At 40.6% G+C, this 20,910-nt stretch overlaps 1 protein-coding gene across 1 annotated transcript in view; it reads right to left on the bottom strand.

The window, feature by feature from the left end:
- Window positions 1–9,957: 9,957 nt before the first annotated feature.
- FOXO1 (forkhead box O1) overlaps window positions 9,958–20,910 on the bottom strand; it is a 66,024-nt gene continuing 55,071 nt past the window's right edge. The window contains exons 2-3 of the mRNA XM_061622403.1: window positions 14,892–16,241; window positions 9,958–13,101 (exon numbers count right to left, since the gene is read on the bottom strand). Of these exons, the coding sequence (XP_061478387.1) occupies window positions 14,901–16,241 (1,341 nt within the window). The 3' untranslated portion in view covers window positions 9,958–13,101; window positions 14,892–14,900. The remainder of the gene's footprint in view (window positions 13,102–14,891; window positions 16,242–20,910) is intronic.

Raw genomic sequence — 20,910 nt, 5'->3', positions numbered from 1 at the left:
TTTGGGAGAAACCATGCCTGTCTAAAGTGAAATAAAGGTCTGGTGTGGATGTGGCCAGGGACAGCTTTGGTTTAAATTTGGGTGGGAAGCTGTATGTGCCTGCTGTAGAATAAAAAGATGGGGGAAATGCTGAAAAACAGTGATACCATTCACAATGTTGTCCTTTTGGAAAGAAAAGGGTTTCCCCTCTGCCCAGTCCCCACCCACCCAATCTCCTCCCCTACCCCTTCCTCCCTCCTCCTCGTCCCCCAGGTCAGTTTCACCAATCCTAAACATGATTGCACAGGAGTAAATCCCACTGAATTAAAAAAGCATGCAAATGATCCAATCTTCCCTCCCTCCCCCCTCCCCCCTCAGTTTTACCTATCCTAGGACTACGACCTGGGAAACCAGGGTTTGAATCCCCACACAGCAATGAAGCTCACTGGGTGACCCTGGGCGAGTCACTGCCTCTAAGCTTCAGAGAAAGGCAATGGTATTCCACCTCTGAATACTGCTTACCATGAAAACCCTATTCATAAGGTTGCCATAAGTCACAATCGATTTGAAGGCAGTCAATTTCATTTTCAAGCATGATTGCATGGGAGTAAATCCCATTGAACTCAATAAGCATGCAAATGATCAAACCTGCCCTCCCCTTCTCCCTCCCATCACCTCCCTGTTGCCCCTTCCCTCCTCCTTCCTTCACCCCTCCCCTTCAAATCCCCTCCTTTCCCCTCCCCTCCCCTCCCCCTCCTTCTGCTCCCCTCTCCCCCTCCTTCTGCTCCCCTCTCCCCCTTCCTCCTTCCATCTACTCTCTCCTTTCCCCCCTTCCTCCTTTCCCCTCCCCTCCTCCCCCACATCAGTTTTACCTATCCTGAGCATGATTGCACGGGAGTAAATCCCACTGAACTCAATAAGCATGCAAATGATCAGACCTGCCTTTCCCCTCCTCCCCCTCTCCTCTCCCCCTCCCCTCTTCCTTCTTCCTTCTCTCTGGCCCACTCCAGTCCTCCCTCCCCCCATTCAGTTTTACCTATCCTGAGCATGATTGCACAGGAGTAAATCCCAGTGAACTCAATAAACATGCAAATGATCAAACCTGCCATTCTCCTCCCCTCCCCCTCCTACCTGCTCCCCTCCCACCTGCTCCCCTCCCCCTCCCCCTCCTCCCCTCCCTCCTCCTTCCTCCCCATCCCGTGGTCAGTTTCACCAATCCTAAGCATGATTGCATAGGAGTAAATCCCACTGAATTCAATAACCATGAAAATGATCAATCCATTGTCAGCACACTTGCACAGGATCCTATTTCTTACTCGGATTAAAAAGCAGAGAAATTCACTAATACGCAAAAAACCTTGCGGTTTAAAAATGTACCTCTAGCCTACAGAAATTTCTATCAAAGTTTAAAAAGCAGGGAAATTGGGCAGCTATAGTGAATGTACCAGGGGATGCTCAGAGGCACGTTACTAAATTCTTCCAAGCTACACAGGAAGTGGATTGGACTGTGAAAGACCAACCCAAATTGTGTTTGCATTTTGACAAATTTGTTGAGCAGTACAATATCTCAGAGGGTCAGGTATCCTGCTCCCCTGGTGCATTCACTATAGCTGCCCAATTTCCCTGCCTTTTAAAGTTTGATAGAAATATCTGTTGGCTATAGGTACATTCTTAAACCACAAGGTTTTTTGCCTGTTCGTGAATATACCAATGGCCATGTTTCTCTTTACTGCTATTCTCTACCTTAAGGATCCGACTACTTCACTGAAAGCTGGAGGCAGTTCTAGAGAACTTCTTGTTTTTAAAAAACGGGGAGTCAGCCTTTGTGTTTCATCATTCCAGTCCCCTGAAACCTCCATAGCACCTAGGAGAACCTAGGTTTCAACCTAACCCCACTTACTGGTGAGTAAGCCCTGGTGTATTCAATAGGACTTATTTCCAAATTGATATAGTTGGGACTGCAGCGCTAATTTATTAAGCCTCTACCGCTTCCTACCCTTCCATCTTAAAATGGATTTGGGCTCCAAACCAAGCCTGGTGTTTTCTCTCTGTCCCCTGCCACACCCTGATTTGCTTAACATTTAGCCCAGAGTAACCAACATTGCGCCTTGCAGAGGTTGTTAGAGCCCATTTCCCATCATCCCTGACCTTTGGCCATGCCGGCTGAAGCTAATGAGAGTTGGGGTCTAACAACTTTTGAAGGGCACCATGCTGGCTACCTTTGATCTAACCTGATGAAGAGTTCTGAAGAGCTCAAAAGCTTGCTTGGTATTTTGTGATATTTCAGTTGGCGGGATAAAGAAATTGCCCTACTATAGATCATCAGTGAGGCAAAAATAAAGTTTAAACTTTTCAGATCTTTGCCTGATGCTAATGAAAGAATGTTCCATTACATTTGACTAAGTTGCACGTAATGGTGGTAAAATCCATTCTGAGGTAAAGCGAGAAACGCTAACTTCTTTCAATGAAAACAAAACAGACAAGATAATCAGATTAACTTCCAAGACACAATAAAAAGACATTATTCATCAGAGCTAATTAACAAAGCCCTGTTCTTAAATAACAAAAAATAAAGCCCTTTTTTTTTAAAGGAACTCAAGGATCTTGAATTTGAGACACACATATATGTGTTCTAAAATACACCTTGGGAAAGGGCCTTAGTTCCATGGTAGAGCATTTGCCTTGCATGGAGAAGATCCCAAGTTCAATCCTCGGCATCTCCAGGTAGGGCTGGGAAAGTTCCCTAGTTGAAACCAGGGAGAGCTGCTGTTAGTCCATGTAGATAATACTGAACTAGATGGACTAATAGTCTAACTTTGTAAGGCAGTTTGCTATGTTAGTATGCACCTAAAAGAGGCTATGCACTGCCAGAAATAGATTCACTCCACTGGACACTGCCAAGGTGTAAAAGTCAAAAGATTTTAGCTTTTCAACTTGGCTTCTGCTCCTTCATTTAGCCCGTGAACCTTGGAGTCTAGAAGCAAAGATTTCTCCATCAGTCACATGTGTGGCCCATGATTCACCATGACAGCATGCTGACTCACTTGCAAGAACAACAAAGGGCCTACAGTTAAGAGAGTCGGTAGTAGACGATAGGGGCTGGTGTTTTGCTTTGTTTTTTACTGGCCCTGCTCCTGTGCCTTTAACAGCTGCCTGGCACATGGAAATTAGCAGGTGAATCACCACTTATCTCCATCTGAGAAAAGGCTTGTGCTTTTCCTGGTGTTTAAGGCATAGGAGCAGAACCAATAGGAAAAAGTGGCAGCCCTAGTAGCTAAAGGGATGACTCAGTTTAAAGATTATTCTATTCATCGTAAGAGTCACTAGGATTTGGTGGTGATGAAGGGACCATGAGTGAAGAAAGATGGAAGAGGCTAGGCGGGCTGAGGCTGGAGAAAAGTTGATCGACAATTTTACCTGTTTAAAAGGAAGTTAAAAAGGGGGTGCGTGGAGGTCAAGGCCAGGAAAGAAGTAGTGAGCAGATACATTTATGTGAGCCAGGGCTGGGGAACCTGTGGCTCTCCAGATGTTGGACCACAACTTTAATAATCCATGACCACTGGCTATTTGGTTGGAGGTGGCGGGAGTTGGAGTCCAATAGCATCTGGAGGGTCACAAGTTCCCCACCCCTGTTGTAAACTATTAGGACAACTTGGCCATTTCAATATAGCAGTTCTGCATAGCCTCCTTTTTGGAAGGGTTTGAAGGACATAAGAACATAAGAAGAGCCTGCTGGATCAGGCCAGTGGCCCATCTAGTCCAGCATCCTGTTCTCACAGTGGCCAACCAGGTGCCTGGGGGAAGCCCGCAAGCAGGACCCGAGTGCAAGAACACTCTCCCCTCCTGAGGCTTCCGGCAACTGGTTTTCAGAAGCATGCTGCCTCTGACTAGGGTGGCAGAGCACAGCCATCATGGCTAGTAGCCATTGATAGCCCTGTCCTCCATGAATTTGTCTAATCTTCTTTTAAAGCCGTCCAAGCTGGTGGCATTACTGCATCTTGTGGGAGCAAATTCCATAGTTTAACTATGCGCTGAGTAAAGAAATACTTCCTTTTGTCTGTCCTGAATCTTCCAACATTCAGCTTCTTTGAATGTCCACGAGTTCTAGTATTATGAGAGAGGGAGAAGAACTTTTCTCTATCCACTTTCTCAAGGCCATGCATAATTTTATACACTTCTATCATGTCTCCTCTGACCCGCCTTTTTCTCTAAACTAAAAAGCCCCAAATGCTGCAACCTTTCCTCGTAAGGGAGTCGCTCCATCCCCTTGATCATTCTGGTTGCCCTCTTCTGAACCTTTTCCAACTCGATAATATCCTTTTTGAGATGAGGAGACCAGAACTGTACACAGTATTCCAAATGCGGCCGCACCATAGATTTATACAACGGCATTATGATATCGGCTGTTTTATCTTCAATACCTTTCCTAATTATCGCTAGCATGGAATTTGCCTTTTTCACAGCTGCCGCACACTGGGTCGACATTTTCATCGTGCTGTCCACTACAACAGGAGGTCTCTCTCCTGGTCGGTCACCGCCAGTTCAGACCCCATGAGCGTATATGTGAAATTAAGATGTTTTGCTCCAATATGCATAATTTTACACTTGTTTATATTGAATTGCATTTGCCATTTTTCTGCCCATTCACTCAGTTTGGAGAGGTCTTTTTGGAGCTCTTCGCAATCCCTTTTTGTTTTAACAACCCTGAACAATTTAGTGTCATCAGCAAACTTGGCCACTTCACTGCTCACTCCTAATTCTAGGTCATTAATGAACAAGTTGAAAAGTACAGGTCCCAATACCGATCCTTGAGGGACTCCACTTTCTACAGCCCTCCATTGGGAGAACTGTCCGTTGATTCCTACTCTCTGCTTTCTGCTTCTTAACCAATTTCTTATCCACAAGAGGACCTCTCCTCTTATTCCATGACTGCTAAGCTTCCTCAGAAGCCTTTGGTGAGGTACCTTGTCAAACGCTTTTTGAAAGTCTAAGTACACTATCACCTCTATCTATATGCTTGTTGACACTCTCAAAGAATTCTAATAGGTTACTGAGACAGGACTTTCCCTTGCAGAAGCCATGCTGGCTCTGCTTCAGCAAGGCTTGTTCTTCTATGTGCTTAGTTAATCTAGCTTTAATCATACTTTCTACCAGTTTTCCAGGGACAGAAGTTAAGCTAACTGGCCTGTAATTTCCGGGATCCCCTCTGGATCCCTTTTTGAAGATTGGCGTTACATTTGCCACTTTCCAGTCCTCAGGCATGGAGAAGGACCCAAGGGACAAGTTACATATTTTAGTTAGCAGATCAGCAATTTCACATTTGAGTTCTTTGAGAACTCTCGGTTGGATGCCATCCAGGCCCGGTGATTTGTCAGTTTTTATATTGTCCATTAAGCTTAGAACTTCCTCTCTTGTTACCACTATTTGTCTCAGTTCCTCAGAATCCCTTCCTGCAAATGTTAGTTCAGGTTCAGGGATCTGCCCTATATCAGGACAGACAAGGCAACCTGCTAGCAGCTAGCCTACAAGGCAGAGGGCTGGACTACATGGCCTGTGGAACTCCCACCAAATTTAGGATCGTGTCCATAGGTAATTCATAGTTTATCAGTCCTGCTCTGTGTGTGACCCATTAAGGCAAAAATAGCCCCTCAGCTAGCTATTATGTGGCTTGCCAGGTATTTGACAATCCCACAAAGATCCTGTAAAGAGCTGTGTCCACCTGGCTGGGATGACCAAATGAGAACCATTTCACACATTGCACAGCAACACATATGGGTTTACCACCAAGTTACAAGCACCATGGCAACAGCCAATCCCTCTCCTAGTTCTCCTAGTACAGACTGCACCTGTACAGTGCACATTTTAAAGCACCTTTATCACACTCACCTTTCATTTCTAACGTCCGAGAAGGAAGAGGTAGAACACTAAATTCATTCTTGGGTACCACAGAGGAAGTCTTTAGGCCAGGGACTGGGAATGTGGGACCCTTACGATGTTGCTCCTGGGCTCCTATCCAGATAGGGAGCACATTCTAGCTCAAGGGTTTGACCTGCTTTTGCTTCAGATTCAGTGTCCAGCTTTAGCAAGCTATTTTAAAAGTGTGAGCAACATCATCACATGTAGCTTGACCCCAAGTCTGAGGGAAGAGACAGAGACAAAGGGAAAACACGATTCAGGAAAAGATCTTGACAGTGAACTAGAGTCAAAGAAGCCTCAAGTTGCCAGCTTGAGGCCCACGCAGGACCCTGTGCCTTTAGTTACACAGAAAACACTACTATTCTGTATCTTCCACCAGCACTGCAGCATTATTTGTATATAGGGCTCAGTGAGGCAAGATGTTGAATTGCAAGCAGCCAGTTCATTCACTGTAGGCTGCTAGTGGCTGCTATTGCAGGGAAGTCTCTTGGCTTCAGTATATCTTGTAAAATGGAGTAATCGCAACCTACCTCAGAGTAAATTTAATAGAGAAATATTTCCACCACCCTAAAGAACATATTCTATTCAGTATTCATTATACTACAGGATGTTTATTAGAGAAGTGAATCCATCCCCTATAGCTTATACATTGTCCTAACGCAGGAAAACTCTCAGGCTGTGTATCATCTCATTCAGCCTATTTCCCTGCAGAGGTAATTTTTGCATTGCTAAGCGGATCGTTCAGGTGGAGGGCAGCAGCTGATGTTCTGTTTTATTAAGCCACACAGAATGCCAAAGAGCACAGAATAGCAACAACAACAAAGTATTGGCTGCACTTGAGGCCACATTTATTCCTTCTGCAACTTTCTGCTCATCAGGTCCGGTTTGTATTTGAAAGGTTTTTCCTCACTCTGCTATAAGATAAAGAGCCACTCACTGGACTTTCCATTTTTATTGGGGTGGTCTCAGTTTTACAAGCTTTAGCTGCATAAAGAGCTCCTCTTTAAGACAAAGACAAAATGCAGTCTTTGAATTGAACAACTATTTTGTCAGGCTTAAGCAGAATGCAGACAAGAGATCTTCAAGAGGCAAATTTGCCTTTGATTAATGAAGCAGAAATTACTCTATTAGAGCAGGTAGCTGTGGGCAATCGCTCCTGAACCCAGCTACTTGAGAAAGAACTGCTGTTTGTGGCAAGGATTTCTTAGGAGGAACACTAGGTATGCCAGCTGTGTTTCGTCATAGAAACAAGGAGCTCAAGGTTAGGCTTGACTAAGTAACCCTATACATAGGGCTGCACTTGGAGACTGTACCTTTTCTTAACAGGTGTAGGGAAGCACCAATATTAAAGCACTATTACAGAAGCCATGCAGACTTTTCTCGTGCCTAGCTGAAGGTGCTGCTTTTGTCTTTTAAAACCACAGAGACTGGGATGTGTACATTGCAGAGAATCTTTTTCCTCTATAAATATCTTTTCTGTTAAACTAGTAAGGGCGAATCTTGTCCTGAATCCTGTCAGGGAACTAAGGTGGATCAGCTGCAGGAAACAGTAGTACATTTTTCATCGTTGCTTTGATGTTGTGGAATGAGCTCCCCAAGGAGAGGCATACCTCAAGTTTTAGAGAAAGGTGCAGTCCTCCTGAGTATCATTGCTGCTTCTGTGGTGTTCTATCATCTCTTTTAAAATGCCAAAAAAATTAAGATTGGACCCAGCATATTTTTTGTGATGTTTATGCTTATGTTTTGTTTTTAATTATGTATTTTTAACTGTTGTTGTAAGCCAGCCTGGGACCTCAGGGTGAAGGATGACTACTACTACTACTACTACTACTGTAAACTACTACTACTACTACTACTACTGTAAACTACTACTACTACTACTGTAAACTACTACTACTACTACTACTACTACTGTAAACTACTACTACTACTACTACTGTAAACTACTACTACTACTACTACTACTACTGTAAACTACTACTACTACTAGGTTTCTAAGCTACCTTGAGATCAAGGAATAGACAGATACATTTGAATGTATGGAAACAGTCGATTCATCTCAGATGTCAAGGAACACTATTATACACTTTCATTACATTTTTTTAACTTCCCATTTCATAAATTCTATGTTGGTAAGTGTTGCTTGTGTTTCTACTCAGCTTGCTACTGCCTGCAGCTACAGTTTCTCTTTCAAAAACACCAGCGCTGTGAAGTCATCCTAGCTTAAAGATCTCTTTTTGGAACGTCAAGGTGTGTTACAGCTGCAGGTCTATGACTTGAGGCCAGCCTCACATCCATAGAATGCATTACTTGGGTCTTTTGCTTTCACATACTTGCTTAAGATTGTTTTATGCTGATCCTTCGCTAGGATATTTAAGTCTTCTCCAGAAAGATGTTTATACCAGCTCTTGGTTTTAAATTTTTATTATTAAATTGCATTTATTAGGTCTTTCTATAAATGTCCTTCATATATAAGATTTTAGGGTTGCTAATCTTATTCTAGATCAATTAATTAAGGATATTGACTTACAATACTCTATCAAATTTCTGTAAAATTGGCTCTCCTATCTATTTTGGTCTGAGTTTTGAGTTTCCTCAGTATGCTAGATATTTGGAAAATTTTACTAACCTTAACATGTCTTTTCTAGAGCTAAGCTTAATTGTCTCTCTCCTGCAATACTGGAATGGTGGTACCAAGGTACTCCATATGAGGCTGTGTCCCTGAGGCAATTAAGTTGTCAAATCACTAGGTTGTGTCTTTTTTACATGTAACTTTTATAGGGAGAAGTGTAACAGATTGATTGGCCCCATCATGAGGAACCTTCCTGGTAGGTTATCAGATTGGTACATGAAATATTTTTTGGCTGATAGCAATAAGCTAACACTGATGGCCAGGTTCCTTTTCTTTGCCCAAAGGAGTTCCAAGAAGATTCTTTTTACTTAATTGAAATTCTTATTTCACATTTTTATTTTCGTATTAGTGAATTTAAACTATCAATGTTTTATCAATTATGTATTTTACTGATTGTAATGGGTCTGTTACTACATAACAATAAACAACATCCAAGCCTGGTCCTACCTAGCTTATTTTCCAAATACTTCAACATGAGTACCAGCACAAGGCTATAATGAAGACCAGGATCCAGAAGTCTAGGATAACGAATGTAAATCTATTGTATTATTACCATATGCCCTAATTGTCCAGACATAACTGTTCCAAACAACCATGGTCTGTACACTAGCAAGTTATCAGAAGCTTGACAATGCCCTCTTCCCTCTTCTTGCTGCAGGGACTTCCTGGTTTCTTAAATCACCATTCAGATTCTAGTTTATAGGTAGTGCTTGATCAAGAATTTCTTGGTTTTGATGTCACAAGAAGCTTGTTTAAGAAATCAGGGAGTCTCCTCTGCAGCCAAGTGCACAAGGGGAAGAGAGGGAAGGATCTCTGCTTGTGGCACATTCATACACAAACAAACCATGGTTTGTTAAGAGTGACCTGTTACATCTAATTGGGCAACAAAGAAAAATAAAATAGTTAAAGAGGTCCAACAGTAGTTCCTGCTGGCTCAAGTGGTGAAGCTTTCTGAAAGAGGGGCATCAAAATACAACACATATCCAAAATCCACTTTTGGAACGCGTCACTTGAGCTAACTTACAGTGGCATTGTCATACTGCTGTTTTACAAGCTGGAGTTTGCACACAGAGATAAGGAAAAGAGTGTTGAAGATCATTAGGAGAAAAGGAACACAAACTATCTTAAGTGTGGTTCAGTGAATGCAGCGCTGGATTCAGATCTGGGAGCTCTGGACTAAAAGCTAGGCTTGGCTGTTGACTTACTGCATAACCTTTGGCAAGTTATTCACCCTTAGCTTCAGCTCCACATATATAAAATGGAAATACAAATGATTTCTTTATAAAAGAAATTAATTATCTTGCTAACGAAAGATGCCCAAGGCACCATGCAAAAAAGAAAAGAAAAAGCTACCTCACAGGATTACTGTAGAGATAAATTAGGAAGATTTCAAAGCTCTTTGCACAATTATTTGAGTGATTACAAATAGTAACAAATAAACAGAATCCTTTATCAGCATACAAGTCATCATACAAAAGACAACACCATTAAAGCAATATCTATATACATTTATGGCTTTATACAAAGGATTATTTTGTTTTTCCAAACAGGCACTTTTCTACAAATATCCAAATGAAATTCTGCAATGTACAGCAGTAATACCTCCATGTTTTCACAACTCACACAAATGATGTGTGATGTATTTTCATGTCAGTACTGCTGCTTAGGCAGAAGGTGGGGTGTGTGTGAAAAGAGGGAGATACCCCTCCATAAAATAGTTGTAATGCAGTTACATTTTTTTGCATAAACCAGAGTATTACTTTTAGTAATCATAAAATACAAAAAAATCACGTTACTTAAAAATTGGTTATAAATTAAACAAGCCTGAAAACTTCATAATGTGAACTTAAAATATTTTTTAAAAAACAGCAACACAAATCCAGTTATTGATCAAGTGCAAACTTAAGGTTACAATCCTAACACCCACTTACTAGGAAGTAAACCCCACTGAATACAGCGAGGGTTAATTCCAAGCAAATATGTATAGAATTGTGCTTTAAGACTGTTAAAGAACTGGTCCGCTTTAATAATCTTTTCTCCGCTTCTGTAGGGATATTCTGTTGAATTGTCAGCATTCAAGAATACAACATTTGATTACCATTGTATGCAACTTGTCAGTTTATCGAAGCAGAGTTCTCAGTAATGCAAATATTAATACAACATACAGTAGAAACAATACATTAAAGAATCTATGGTAGAATACACTTCTCACAGACTAACAAGAGGAGGGAAAGCCAAAAACAAGGCTGCTTGGTAAAAAAAAACCCTGCACATTTCATAAAGCCATCATTTACATTTTTTAAAAACTAAAGGACTACAGACATTAAGATATATGCAAAAGCATGTTTTATCAGCTGTTACATGATTTTTGTTTCATTATACCACCCTTTTATTAAATGTTCAGTTTCCTAGCATTGGGAATTACAAGTAGGAAGCTTACATAGGCATCTGGTTGGTCAGATGCTGGCCTTTGGCCTGATACAGCAGGGTTCTTATGTTTGCGTGCGCAATATGTTTAGTGGGCTCTTTCAGCTATCAGTGATATACTTAATTGTAGGTAAAACTGAGCTGGGCACTGGGGTGCAATGTATGAATTGTATGAAACTTTGAGCACAGGGACTTTAGACTACACTTTGTTGCCTGTAATAGCCACACCTCTTTTATGTAGCCTCCCACCTTTCCCCAGTTGGGACACATAATATATTAAATGTTTCAAAGGGACACTAAGTCATAGGAGCAACTTGGAAGAGAGAAGCTGATGGCAAGAAAGCATGCGCTGCCTGGTCGAAAGCAGGTTCTTGCCACCTAGGAAAGAGTAAATATGTTGGAAGGTACCTCTGGGACTGTACCCTAACCTGCTCATGAATGGTTTATGACAGATGCCCATCATCCCCCGCTCTCAAAACATCTTAGCATTCCACAATTCCTCTCTGATCTGTAAATAGGGAACCTGTGGCCTGCTAAATGTTACAGGACTCCAACTCCCATCACCCCTAACCACCAGCCATGCTGACGGAGGCTGATGGACATTGGGAATCCAACAATATCTGGAGGGCTACCAGGTCCCCATCCCTGCTGTAATCATTCCATTGTCAGACTATTCTTACAGTTAACCAGTATTTTCTATGCCTGGAGTTTGGAGGTGGGGCGGGAAGTGAAAGTAAAAAGGGTTGACGCCAAGTGAAGTTAGTATGCCAGGAGCCACCAGAATGATAGTTCACAATTTTTATATTACATATAGTTATTCACCTTACCTATATTGTAAGCTTGCCCTTATAAACCTCTTCAATAAGAGTAAATCACTAGGGTTTGAAGGAACAGATCAGTAAACACTACCTAAAATAATTGTTATTTCTATAATTAGATTGCAAAGCTACTCACTGAGGTTCATTTCTTCAAGATATAGTCTTATACTAATGTTATATAAAGCGGCTTCTAGTTCTTTGAGTATCTTTAAATAAAAACAGGAGGCAATGGAAAAAGAAATGACAGGCCCTACAGGTATGAACAACTGAAACTACAACGGATTACTAACTAGAATGGTATTAAACTGAGAGGTTCTTGCTCCTGGGGTTACAAACTTTATAAAACTTCAGTAAAATAAATACAAATATGAAGATATGGACATACAAACCATTTAACAATACTTAACACTTTGGGGTAGTCAGTGTTAATATAGCAATAGAAGTTATCTGTATGCCTACACCGATAGTTCACCTTTGTGCCAGGAAAACCCTACCATCAAAAATTACATATAAAAGTTTTCTCTTCGAAAATCTTATACAGAGCGCTAATATAAATTCTCTCCCCCCCACACACAATCTAGTTAAAATACTGTATACAAAATGTTACAAATGTTTTTAGGAATCTTGGATTCTGCAAATGTAAAGGAGCTAATGTAAAGTAGAGATGTCAGAAAAATACCTATAAACCTATTACAAAAATTCAAGTTTATCAATAAAATTGAAATCGATCAGGAAGTCAGCTCCTCAATAAATGTATATAATCAAACACATAGGCAACAAAGTAAAGCTTTCACTCTGCTCTCTGATTTGGAAGTCCCAAATCGCTGACAACTTTGGTTAGATCATATTCAATTATGTGTTCATACAAAATGTACAATTTTAATACACTTAAGGCAGTTAATCCAGCTGTTCCACAGTTCTCGTGAGTTCATCAGATCAAAAGATACATGGGATTGCGAGTGAATGAAGGTTAAAACTATCATAGTATTAACAGTGTTAACCTCTTCTTGGGTCTAATATATTCCTAAAGAAACAGTTTTACACAATCAATGCACAATACAATGCACAAATATTTTCTTCGTTTCTACAACTTTGTAGTGAGTTTGGCACTTCCAAATAAAGACATTTCCATGGCACATTTCTTACAGATAGCAGCAAATAACCTGCAATTATCTGCAAACATCCTGTACAGGAAAAAATTTATCTGCTGCCAAGTCCGACAAGAGAAAAAAAAATACAAAAAGCAAAAGCAAAGAGGTTAAGGACATCTCTGGACTTCCTTGCTCACTTCCTGCAGTCAGAGATATCTGAAGTACTTTAAAATGTAGCCTAGGATAAGAGAGAGAAAATACACAATGACAGAATGCAAACACAAATATTCAGAGTGCAAGACAGAATGCTATGCTTATAGTGGTATCCAAATACCTAAGAGAGCCAAGAAAGATTCCATCTCTTTAGGAAGCATGTTTTATTAATGTGAGTATGAACCAATTTTAAAATAACACTGGCAAATCTGTATTTCCAGACTTGGCAGTCTCTTAAAGGATCGACACGGAGAAGACAATTTCAGGGTGAATATCTTATTGCATTACCTTAAGCACAGCTTAACTGCAAGATTTTATTTCCCATATGATACTCCATGCATGTCTCAGATTTGAGCATAATTGTTAAAATAATCTTTTAATTTTCATAGCCCTCTTTAAGCCAATTCACACTTCACTTTTTATACTCTATTAATATAAAGTACATGTATGACTCAATTTTAATTCATGATGGTTTGGGGTCACAATTGTTAATTGAGAATGTCAAGGAGTTCATATCTCAGAGTTGTTGGTGTTAAATTCACTCTTACTATAATATTCTCAGCAGATTTTAAAGGGTAAAAAAACTAAGCTGATTTACATGACAGTTTGTTGCTTGTATGATAAACTTTTAAAAAACGTTATTCTTTGACATAGTGACCAATCTCACAAATTGCTGTTCATTTCCTGGATACCTTCAAAATGCGGGTATCGCCAAACATGGTAGTTTTATTTCATAAAAACAGTATACGTAGACAAGCCCTGCTAGTATTTTAATTTTAAAAAGTTAAGACTGCAGAACAAGACACTCATCTCAATTTTAAAATGCCTAAATGAATGGGAAAATAACTCCCTCAACTGAGTTCTTTTTTAAGTAAAGAAACTGAAATTTTAATTGCCATATAAAACCTTTCCTGTTCTATTGATTCATTTCCCTTTGCACCCATAATAAACATATTGTTTTTTTTTATATCTATGGCCATGCTTCACCCCAATGTTTAACTCATATTCTACACTGTTGCCCAAGACCTTTGCCTTCACTACTCTGCTATGACTATAACTCAGGTTTCCTGTTTCAATTAACTTCCCTGAATCTACTTTCTGTCTGGAAGCTACTACCATATGTTTTCATCTCTTAATCCCTCTTCAGTAATACTTCTCTTTATATAATTATATCCCTTCTTTCAACAATAAGGAAAACTATTGGTTAAACTTTCCCTCCTAGATCTTGTCCCTAATACAAATTATTTAATGGCATTTTCTTACAATATTTGGTGTACATTATCTTCACTCCCCCTTTGTCCAATTTCCTTTGTGAACTCCTGGATTTGACAGCATTCCTGTGCAGTGATGTGGGTTTTCCTGAAAGATTTGAGTTGGATTTTTCTGATGCAAATTAGGGCAATTTGCATATGATAATTTGCATCAGAAAATTGTCAATTTGCATACAGAGAGTGATCTAATTTAGCATGTTTATTATACTTAGATTTAGTAAACAAAGCTAAAAGCCTTGAAACCGCATACTGTATTTGCGATTGGCTTCCATTCATTGTTACTAATGAACTTACAAAACGGAAATTTTTCCATAAGAAAAAATAGCACTGAAAAATGTTCTGCCCCACTTCACTGCTTCTGTGTCTAACTGCTTTATGACAGGGAAGGGTCTAGTATATGCAGCTTTTTTCATTAGTGTAATAATATGACGGAAGAAGTCCAACTTGTTGAATGTTGTCCTATCATACAACTCCTACAGATACACAAGCATTCTTTTAGAGTGAGGAATTGATCACAGTGTAATAAAAAAAAAGGAACACTAACCTTCCAGACTTATCCCGAAACCCAGCTGTGTGTTGTTGTCTTAACACCATGTGACAAGCTTTGATTAGGCAACACACTGTCAAAGTTAAAATCTAATGTTTCCCCATCCATGAGGTCATTACGAATTATTGACTCCATATCACAATCTAATCGTTCAATCAACATATCATCTAAATCGCTAGGAAGCTTCTCCTGATGGAAAGAGACAATTCCCACTCTTCCATAACCATTACAGCTGTTTACAGTGGTGTAAGGGTTTATGCTGTTCATCTGCATTGGGTGGCTCATAGGCACTTGTACTGAGGTTTTAGCTGTGGATGAACGATTTAAGCTTGACGCATGAGACACAGTGCTAAGTGTGAGAGACAAGGTATGGCTGTTAACTACTGATGTTGGTTGGACATGTCCTTGTTGTGGATGGGCACTGGGGGCAATTATTTTGTTATGGGACTGTTGGTTGCCATACGGTGATATGGCAGAGTTAGTGGCCATTAATACATTCTGTCCCAGGACTCGGCCACTTGGCTGGGAAACATGAGTATCTACAGATGCCAAGATCTCATTGTGCGGAGGTGAATCAGAAGTAAGCAACTCTTTCAGAAGTCCTACAGGGCAGTTATATTGGCTGATGTTTCCATAGCTTGATTTACTGTCTTGAAGAGCTTGCATCTGCGACAAGGAGTTCATGCTCGTCTGAGTATAACTGTATTTCCTGTAGTCTGCATTTGGTGAGCCTATACTTGCATTGGATGAAGCATATGAATAACCAGGAGATTGCTGCATCATGGTAGTGGGTGTAGATTGGGTTGATCCAGTCAAGGATGTGTTAGGAGATAAAAGGTTGAGGTTGTCCAAGAGGTTCTCCATGTTTTCTGAACTGCTCATCTCAGAAAGGCTCGGGAGAGTTGAAGCCATTTTGGTTGTTGACGGAGGGTAGACCATGGAGTGTACTTCCCCTTCTCCAAGGTCATCTTGTTCTGGCAGGATTGGAGAAAGCCTCCCACTAATTGTACTAGCATTAGAGCTGGTTCTAGGTCTAAACGTACTCCAATTACTATCAAAGTCATCGTTACTGTGAGAGCTGGGGCTTGCAGGCCATTTTGAGAACTGTGCACTTGGACTGTCCCCATTTCCATCTTGACCTGCTTGAAGAGCTGCTTTTTTCTTTGCAGCTCTACCTCTGCTTTTTGCAAACTTGCTGCTGTTGTCCATGGATGCAGCCCTTCTCCTGGGAGACTTGCCACTTTTGCCTCCCTCTGGGTTAAGCATCCACCAAGAGCTTTTTCCTGTTCCTTCGTTCTGTACTCTAATAAACTTGCTATGCAGTGAGAGGTTGTGACGGATTGAATTCTGAAAAAGAAAAAAATTATAAGAAAAAGTTGAGTCACTCTGATCTCGGTAATCTATCTTCAATAGAAAAGCTATTCCATCAAATGCATAAAAACTACAGAAAGAATCCCATTTCCCAATGCAATATTTCATTTATCTCCATACAGCAGACACATCTGCTCTTTTTGTTTTTAATTCAAATGGGAAAAGACTTTAACATTGCTATTGTGGCCAGTTTCTTATTTAAGGTAGGCCTGTAGATAAAAAGTGTATTGGTACTAGGGATGGAAGAACCTGTCCGTTTTTAGTTCTCTCACTTCCTTATTTCCCCAGTCTTAAATTCATTTCTTCACATTTCAATTTGCATTTCTTTTTTAAAAAATCCTTATGAATTTTTTCAGCATTTTAGTGCAAATTTCTCCTCTCTCACTTTTGTACGCAGTTTTGACAAATATACACATTTTTTGCAAGCAGTTTCCCCTAATATAATGCATTTTTGATGTTATTGTCACTAATATATGCATTTGTATGCACACTTTCCCCAATGCATTTCTGTACACATTGCCTGCAAAATGCTACACGACTGCACTGAAAATTCAGAAAAGTGAGAATTTGGAAGGGTAACTGTGTTCCCGTTTGCATATTGTTTTGGAAAGTGCAAGTCTGTTCGCCTTTAAATGCAAACTGAATTAAGTTTCTCCCCCCTCCCTAGCTGGGACCCTTCTTGGCTGTATCTGCATATCCTTGGGATTTGAATGTCTATGTATTACAGTTTATTTCTGTCTGGCTCCAGTATTGTGGGAATTTGCATCTACCTTTGCAAATATGGGCTTTTACAAAACATTATGTGTTCTTTATCTTTAAAAGATTCCGTGAAATGTAAGTGAAATTCAAGATGGGGTGCTCTATTTACCCATGATGTATTATATTTAAAAGGTTTTGAAACCTAACTCCAAAGCCACTACAAAAAAACCTCCTGTAATCCAATGATAGCATCTGTCCAGTAATCCCTAGCTGTTCTCAGAGCTACTAAGTGCTAAAACCAAATTCTAAACATATACACCATTTCATTATTATTTTGTTCAGAGTGCTAATGTTGGCCTAACAAAAGGTAGCACCACTTCTATTGAAACCCGTTCCCAATAGTCACAGTAGTACACAAATAAGTAATGATGAATTTCGAAGTACCCCAGAAAAATGGCTGTAAAACATATAGCATGAGCAAAATTACCAACACCTTATGTCAATAATAAACGTTATTATTAAAGTGATTATTTTTTGTTTTAAATGAGTTAATCACTTTAATCATCATCTTTAATACTTTATGTATTCTTTAAAGAACCAAATAGCCTTTGAAAAATTCACTAATAGGCAAAAACCCTTGTGGTTTAAGAACGTACCTATAGCCCACAGATATTTCTATCAAACTTTAAAAAGCAGGGAAATTGGGCAGCTACAGTGAATGCACCAGGGGAGCAGGAGACCTGACCTCCTCGGAGATATTGGACTGCCCTAAAAATTTGTCAAAACACAATCACAATTCGGGTTGGTCTTTCACAGTCCAATCCACTTGCTGTGTAGCTTGGAAGAATTTGGTAACATGTGTCTCTGAGCATATGGTCAGTGGTGGTAATACCTGCCATCTCCAAAGATGGAGAATTGTATTTTTGTATGTTTGTTGTTGTTGTTCTTACTTTGCTTCATTCCTGTGTTACTATTGTTTCTACAGATAATCTAATCTAGAAAATTTTATTTCTCTCATTATTCATCCTAGAAACCTGCGTCAAATTTATTTTCACTGACTCCAACGCCTTTTTATTGGTCAATGTCATATGATGGTGAAGACAGCCTTTTTTATTTCAAATTGTTGGTTATGCTCCATTTCTATTTTGGGTGCATTAACAGTTGAATCTGAAACTGCAGTTTGATGTAAAATCAGACGGATTACAATACGTTGCTACTTCAGGAATGACTCTAGCTGTTGGAAAAAACAAACGTAGCCTTCTCAAGATGCATGTTTTCAGCCTGCTATGTTTAAACCACTTCATTTAAGGCGAAACTGACCACAGGGGATGGGGAGGGGAGGAGGAGGGCGGAGGGGAGGAGGAGGAGGGGAGCAGGGAGGAGGGGGAGGGGAGAAGGACAGGTTTGGTCATTTGCATGTTTATTGAGTTCAGTGGGATTTACTCCCGTGCAATCATGCTTACTATAGGTAAAACTGACTGGGGGGGAGGGAGGTATGCCTGGAGTGGGCGGGGAAGGAGGAAGAAGGAAGGGGGGGACAGGAAAGGGGAAGGAGGAGAAAGCCAGGTCTGATCTTTTGCATGCTTGAGTTCAATGGGATTTACTCCTATGTAATCATGGTTAGGACAGATAAAACTGACCATGGGGGAGGAACAGGGGGAGGAGAGAGGAGAGAGACAGAGAAAGGGAGGGGAGCAGAAGAAGGGGGAAAGAGGGGATTGGAGGGCGAGGGGCAAAGGAAGAGGCAGGGAAGGGCAGGTCTGAACATTTGCATGCTTATTGCATTCAATGGTATTTACTCCCGTGCAATCCTGCTTAAGATAGGTAAAACTGACTATGGGTAGGGGGTAGGAGGGGATTGGAGGGGGCAAGAGGGAGAGGATAGGAGGGAGAAGGGAGGAAAAGGGAGGGTGGGTTTGATCAGTTGCATACTTCTTGAGTTCAATGGGATTTACTCCCATGCAATCATGTTTGAAAATGGACATGGACTGCCTTCAAGTCAATCCCGACTTATGTTGACCCTATGAATAGGGTTTTCATGGTAAACGGTATTTAGAGGTGGTTTTACCATTGCCTTCCTCTGAGGCTGAGAGACAGTGACTGACCCAAGGTCACCGAGTGAGCTTCATGGCTGTGTGTGGTCTCCCAGGTCGTAGTTCAACACTGACCTGGGGGAGGGGCAGGGAAGGTAGGAGGAGGGGTAGGGGATTGGGTGGGTGGGTACTGGGCAGAGGGGAAGCCCCTTTCCTTTCCAAAAGGAAAACATTGTGAACGGTATCATTGCTTTTCAGTGTTTTCCCCACCTTTTTATTCTACAGCAGGCACATGTAGACTCCCACCCAAATTTAAACCAAAGATGTCCCTGGCCATATCTACACCAGGCCTTTATTTCACTTTGGACAGTCATGGCTTCTCTCAAAGAATTCTGGGAAGTGTAGTCAGCGAAGGGTGCTGAGAGTTGCTAGGAGATGCCCTGTTTCCCTCACAGAGGTTCAGTCAGAGTGGCTGACTGTTAAACCACTCTGGCCAGTGGAGCTCTCTCAGGGGAATAGGAGTCTCCTCTCAGCACCCTTCACAAACTACACTTCTCTGAGGGAAGCCATGATTGTCTCAAGTGAAATCAAAGTCTGGTGTGGGTGTGGCCCCCTGATTAGCCAAGCCAAGCAGCTGGGAGCCTGGCTTTTAGAACACTGAAAGTTGGTTCTTACTGAGCATGCCTGACATTATCATTGAGTTCAATGCAAAATTTATTAAATTAATTAAAAATCAGCCAGGCTTTTTTTTTTTTAACTTTTAAAGTGCAGAAGATGAAGGTCAGAGTATGGGGTAAGGTCAGTAACAGGATTACAGGTACTCTGTGAACAGGTACTCTGTGATTTTTAATGAATTTCAACAGATTATGAGAACTCAGAGAAAAAAGTCCAAAAGGCATATGTTTTTTTCCCCTCTCTTTAGACTTCGAACTCTTGATTTTTTTCTGACTGTTTTGTTTATCGCCACGAAAATTGACAGGGTTGTTAAGCAAGCGTTTCTGAGTTCAGGACTATAAGTTTTGTTTTGAAACGAGCTTATGGGAAGCATCAGAATGGCATGGGGGGTATTTTCAATTTAACATTGCAGAATGTGAAAAATCCATGCTGGCTATAGTATACAGCCACTCTTGTGGCTCTATAATAACTTATTTGCAGCTCCACTGATCACGTTTTCCCTCACCAATGAATTAAATCAAGAAACTAAACCTTCATTTGATGAAAACACTCATATTTGCAGTACTACAATCTTTATGTCCAATACCTAAGTTTGGTCACCCTGATGGATAACCTTTTCCGGGAGAAGGACAGGGGGAGTGTGACCCTGTTATTCTTACTTGATCTCTTGGTGGCTTTTGATACCATTAACTATGGTATCCTTCTGGGCCGACTTGGTGAGACGGGTATTGGAGGCACTGTTTTACAGTGGTTCTGATCCTATCACCAGATAATAGCATTTCTTTTTTAGAAAGATGTTTTTAAAGCTTTAAAAAAATGTTTTTTAAAGATGTTTTGTTTTAATATATTTTAAAGTCTGTTTTTATGATGTTTTAAAGTGTTTTTAGTGCTTTTGTTTGCCGCCCTGGGCTCCTACTGGGAGGAAGGATGGGATATAAATCAAATAATAAATAAAATAAATAAACATCTGAGGACCCAAGGTTGAATAACAGGGGGTTAGACAAGACAGTCAACAGTCAAATGTAAATAATGCTTTGCCTGAAATTTCTTGGTGAGTTAGAAAGATAAGAAAGGAAGAAGAATTAGAGGGAAAAGAAACCAAAACACCAACATTACCTATCCCCAAGGCAAAGAGAGCAGATGGGGCCTCTTCCTAAGGGGTCTGCTGTGCGTCCTTTGCACCAGGACCCCAGAGGGGTTTGGATTGTTCCTTACAGGCACTTTGGCTCTAGATAACA

Source organism: Rhineura floridana, chromosome 4 (genome assembly GCF_030035675.1).
Source record: "Rhineura floridana isolate rRhiFlo1 chromosome 4, rRhiFlo1.hap2, whole genome shotgun sequence".
Lineage (NCBI taxonomy): Eukaryota > Metazoa > Chordata > Lepidosauria > Squamata > Rhineuridae > Rhineura > Rhineura floridana.
The sequence above is the reverse complement of the archived record's forward strand: the minus strand, read 5'-3'. Positions and strand labels throughout refer to the sequence as shown.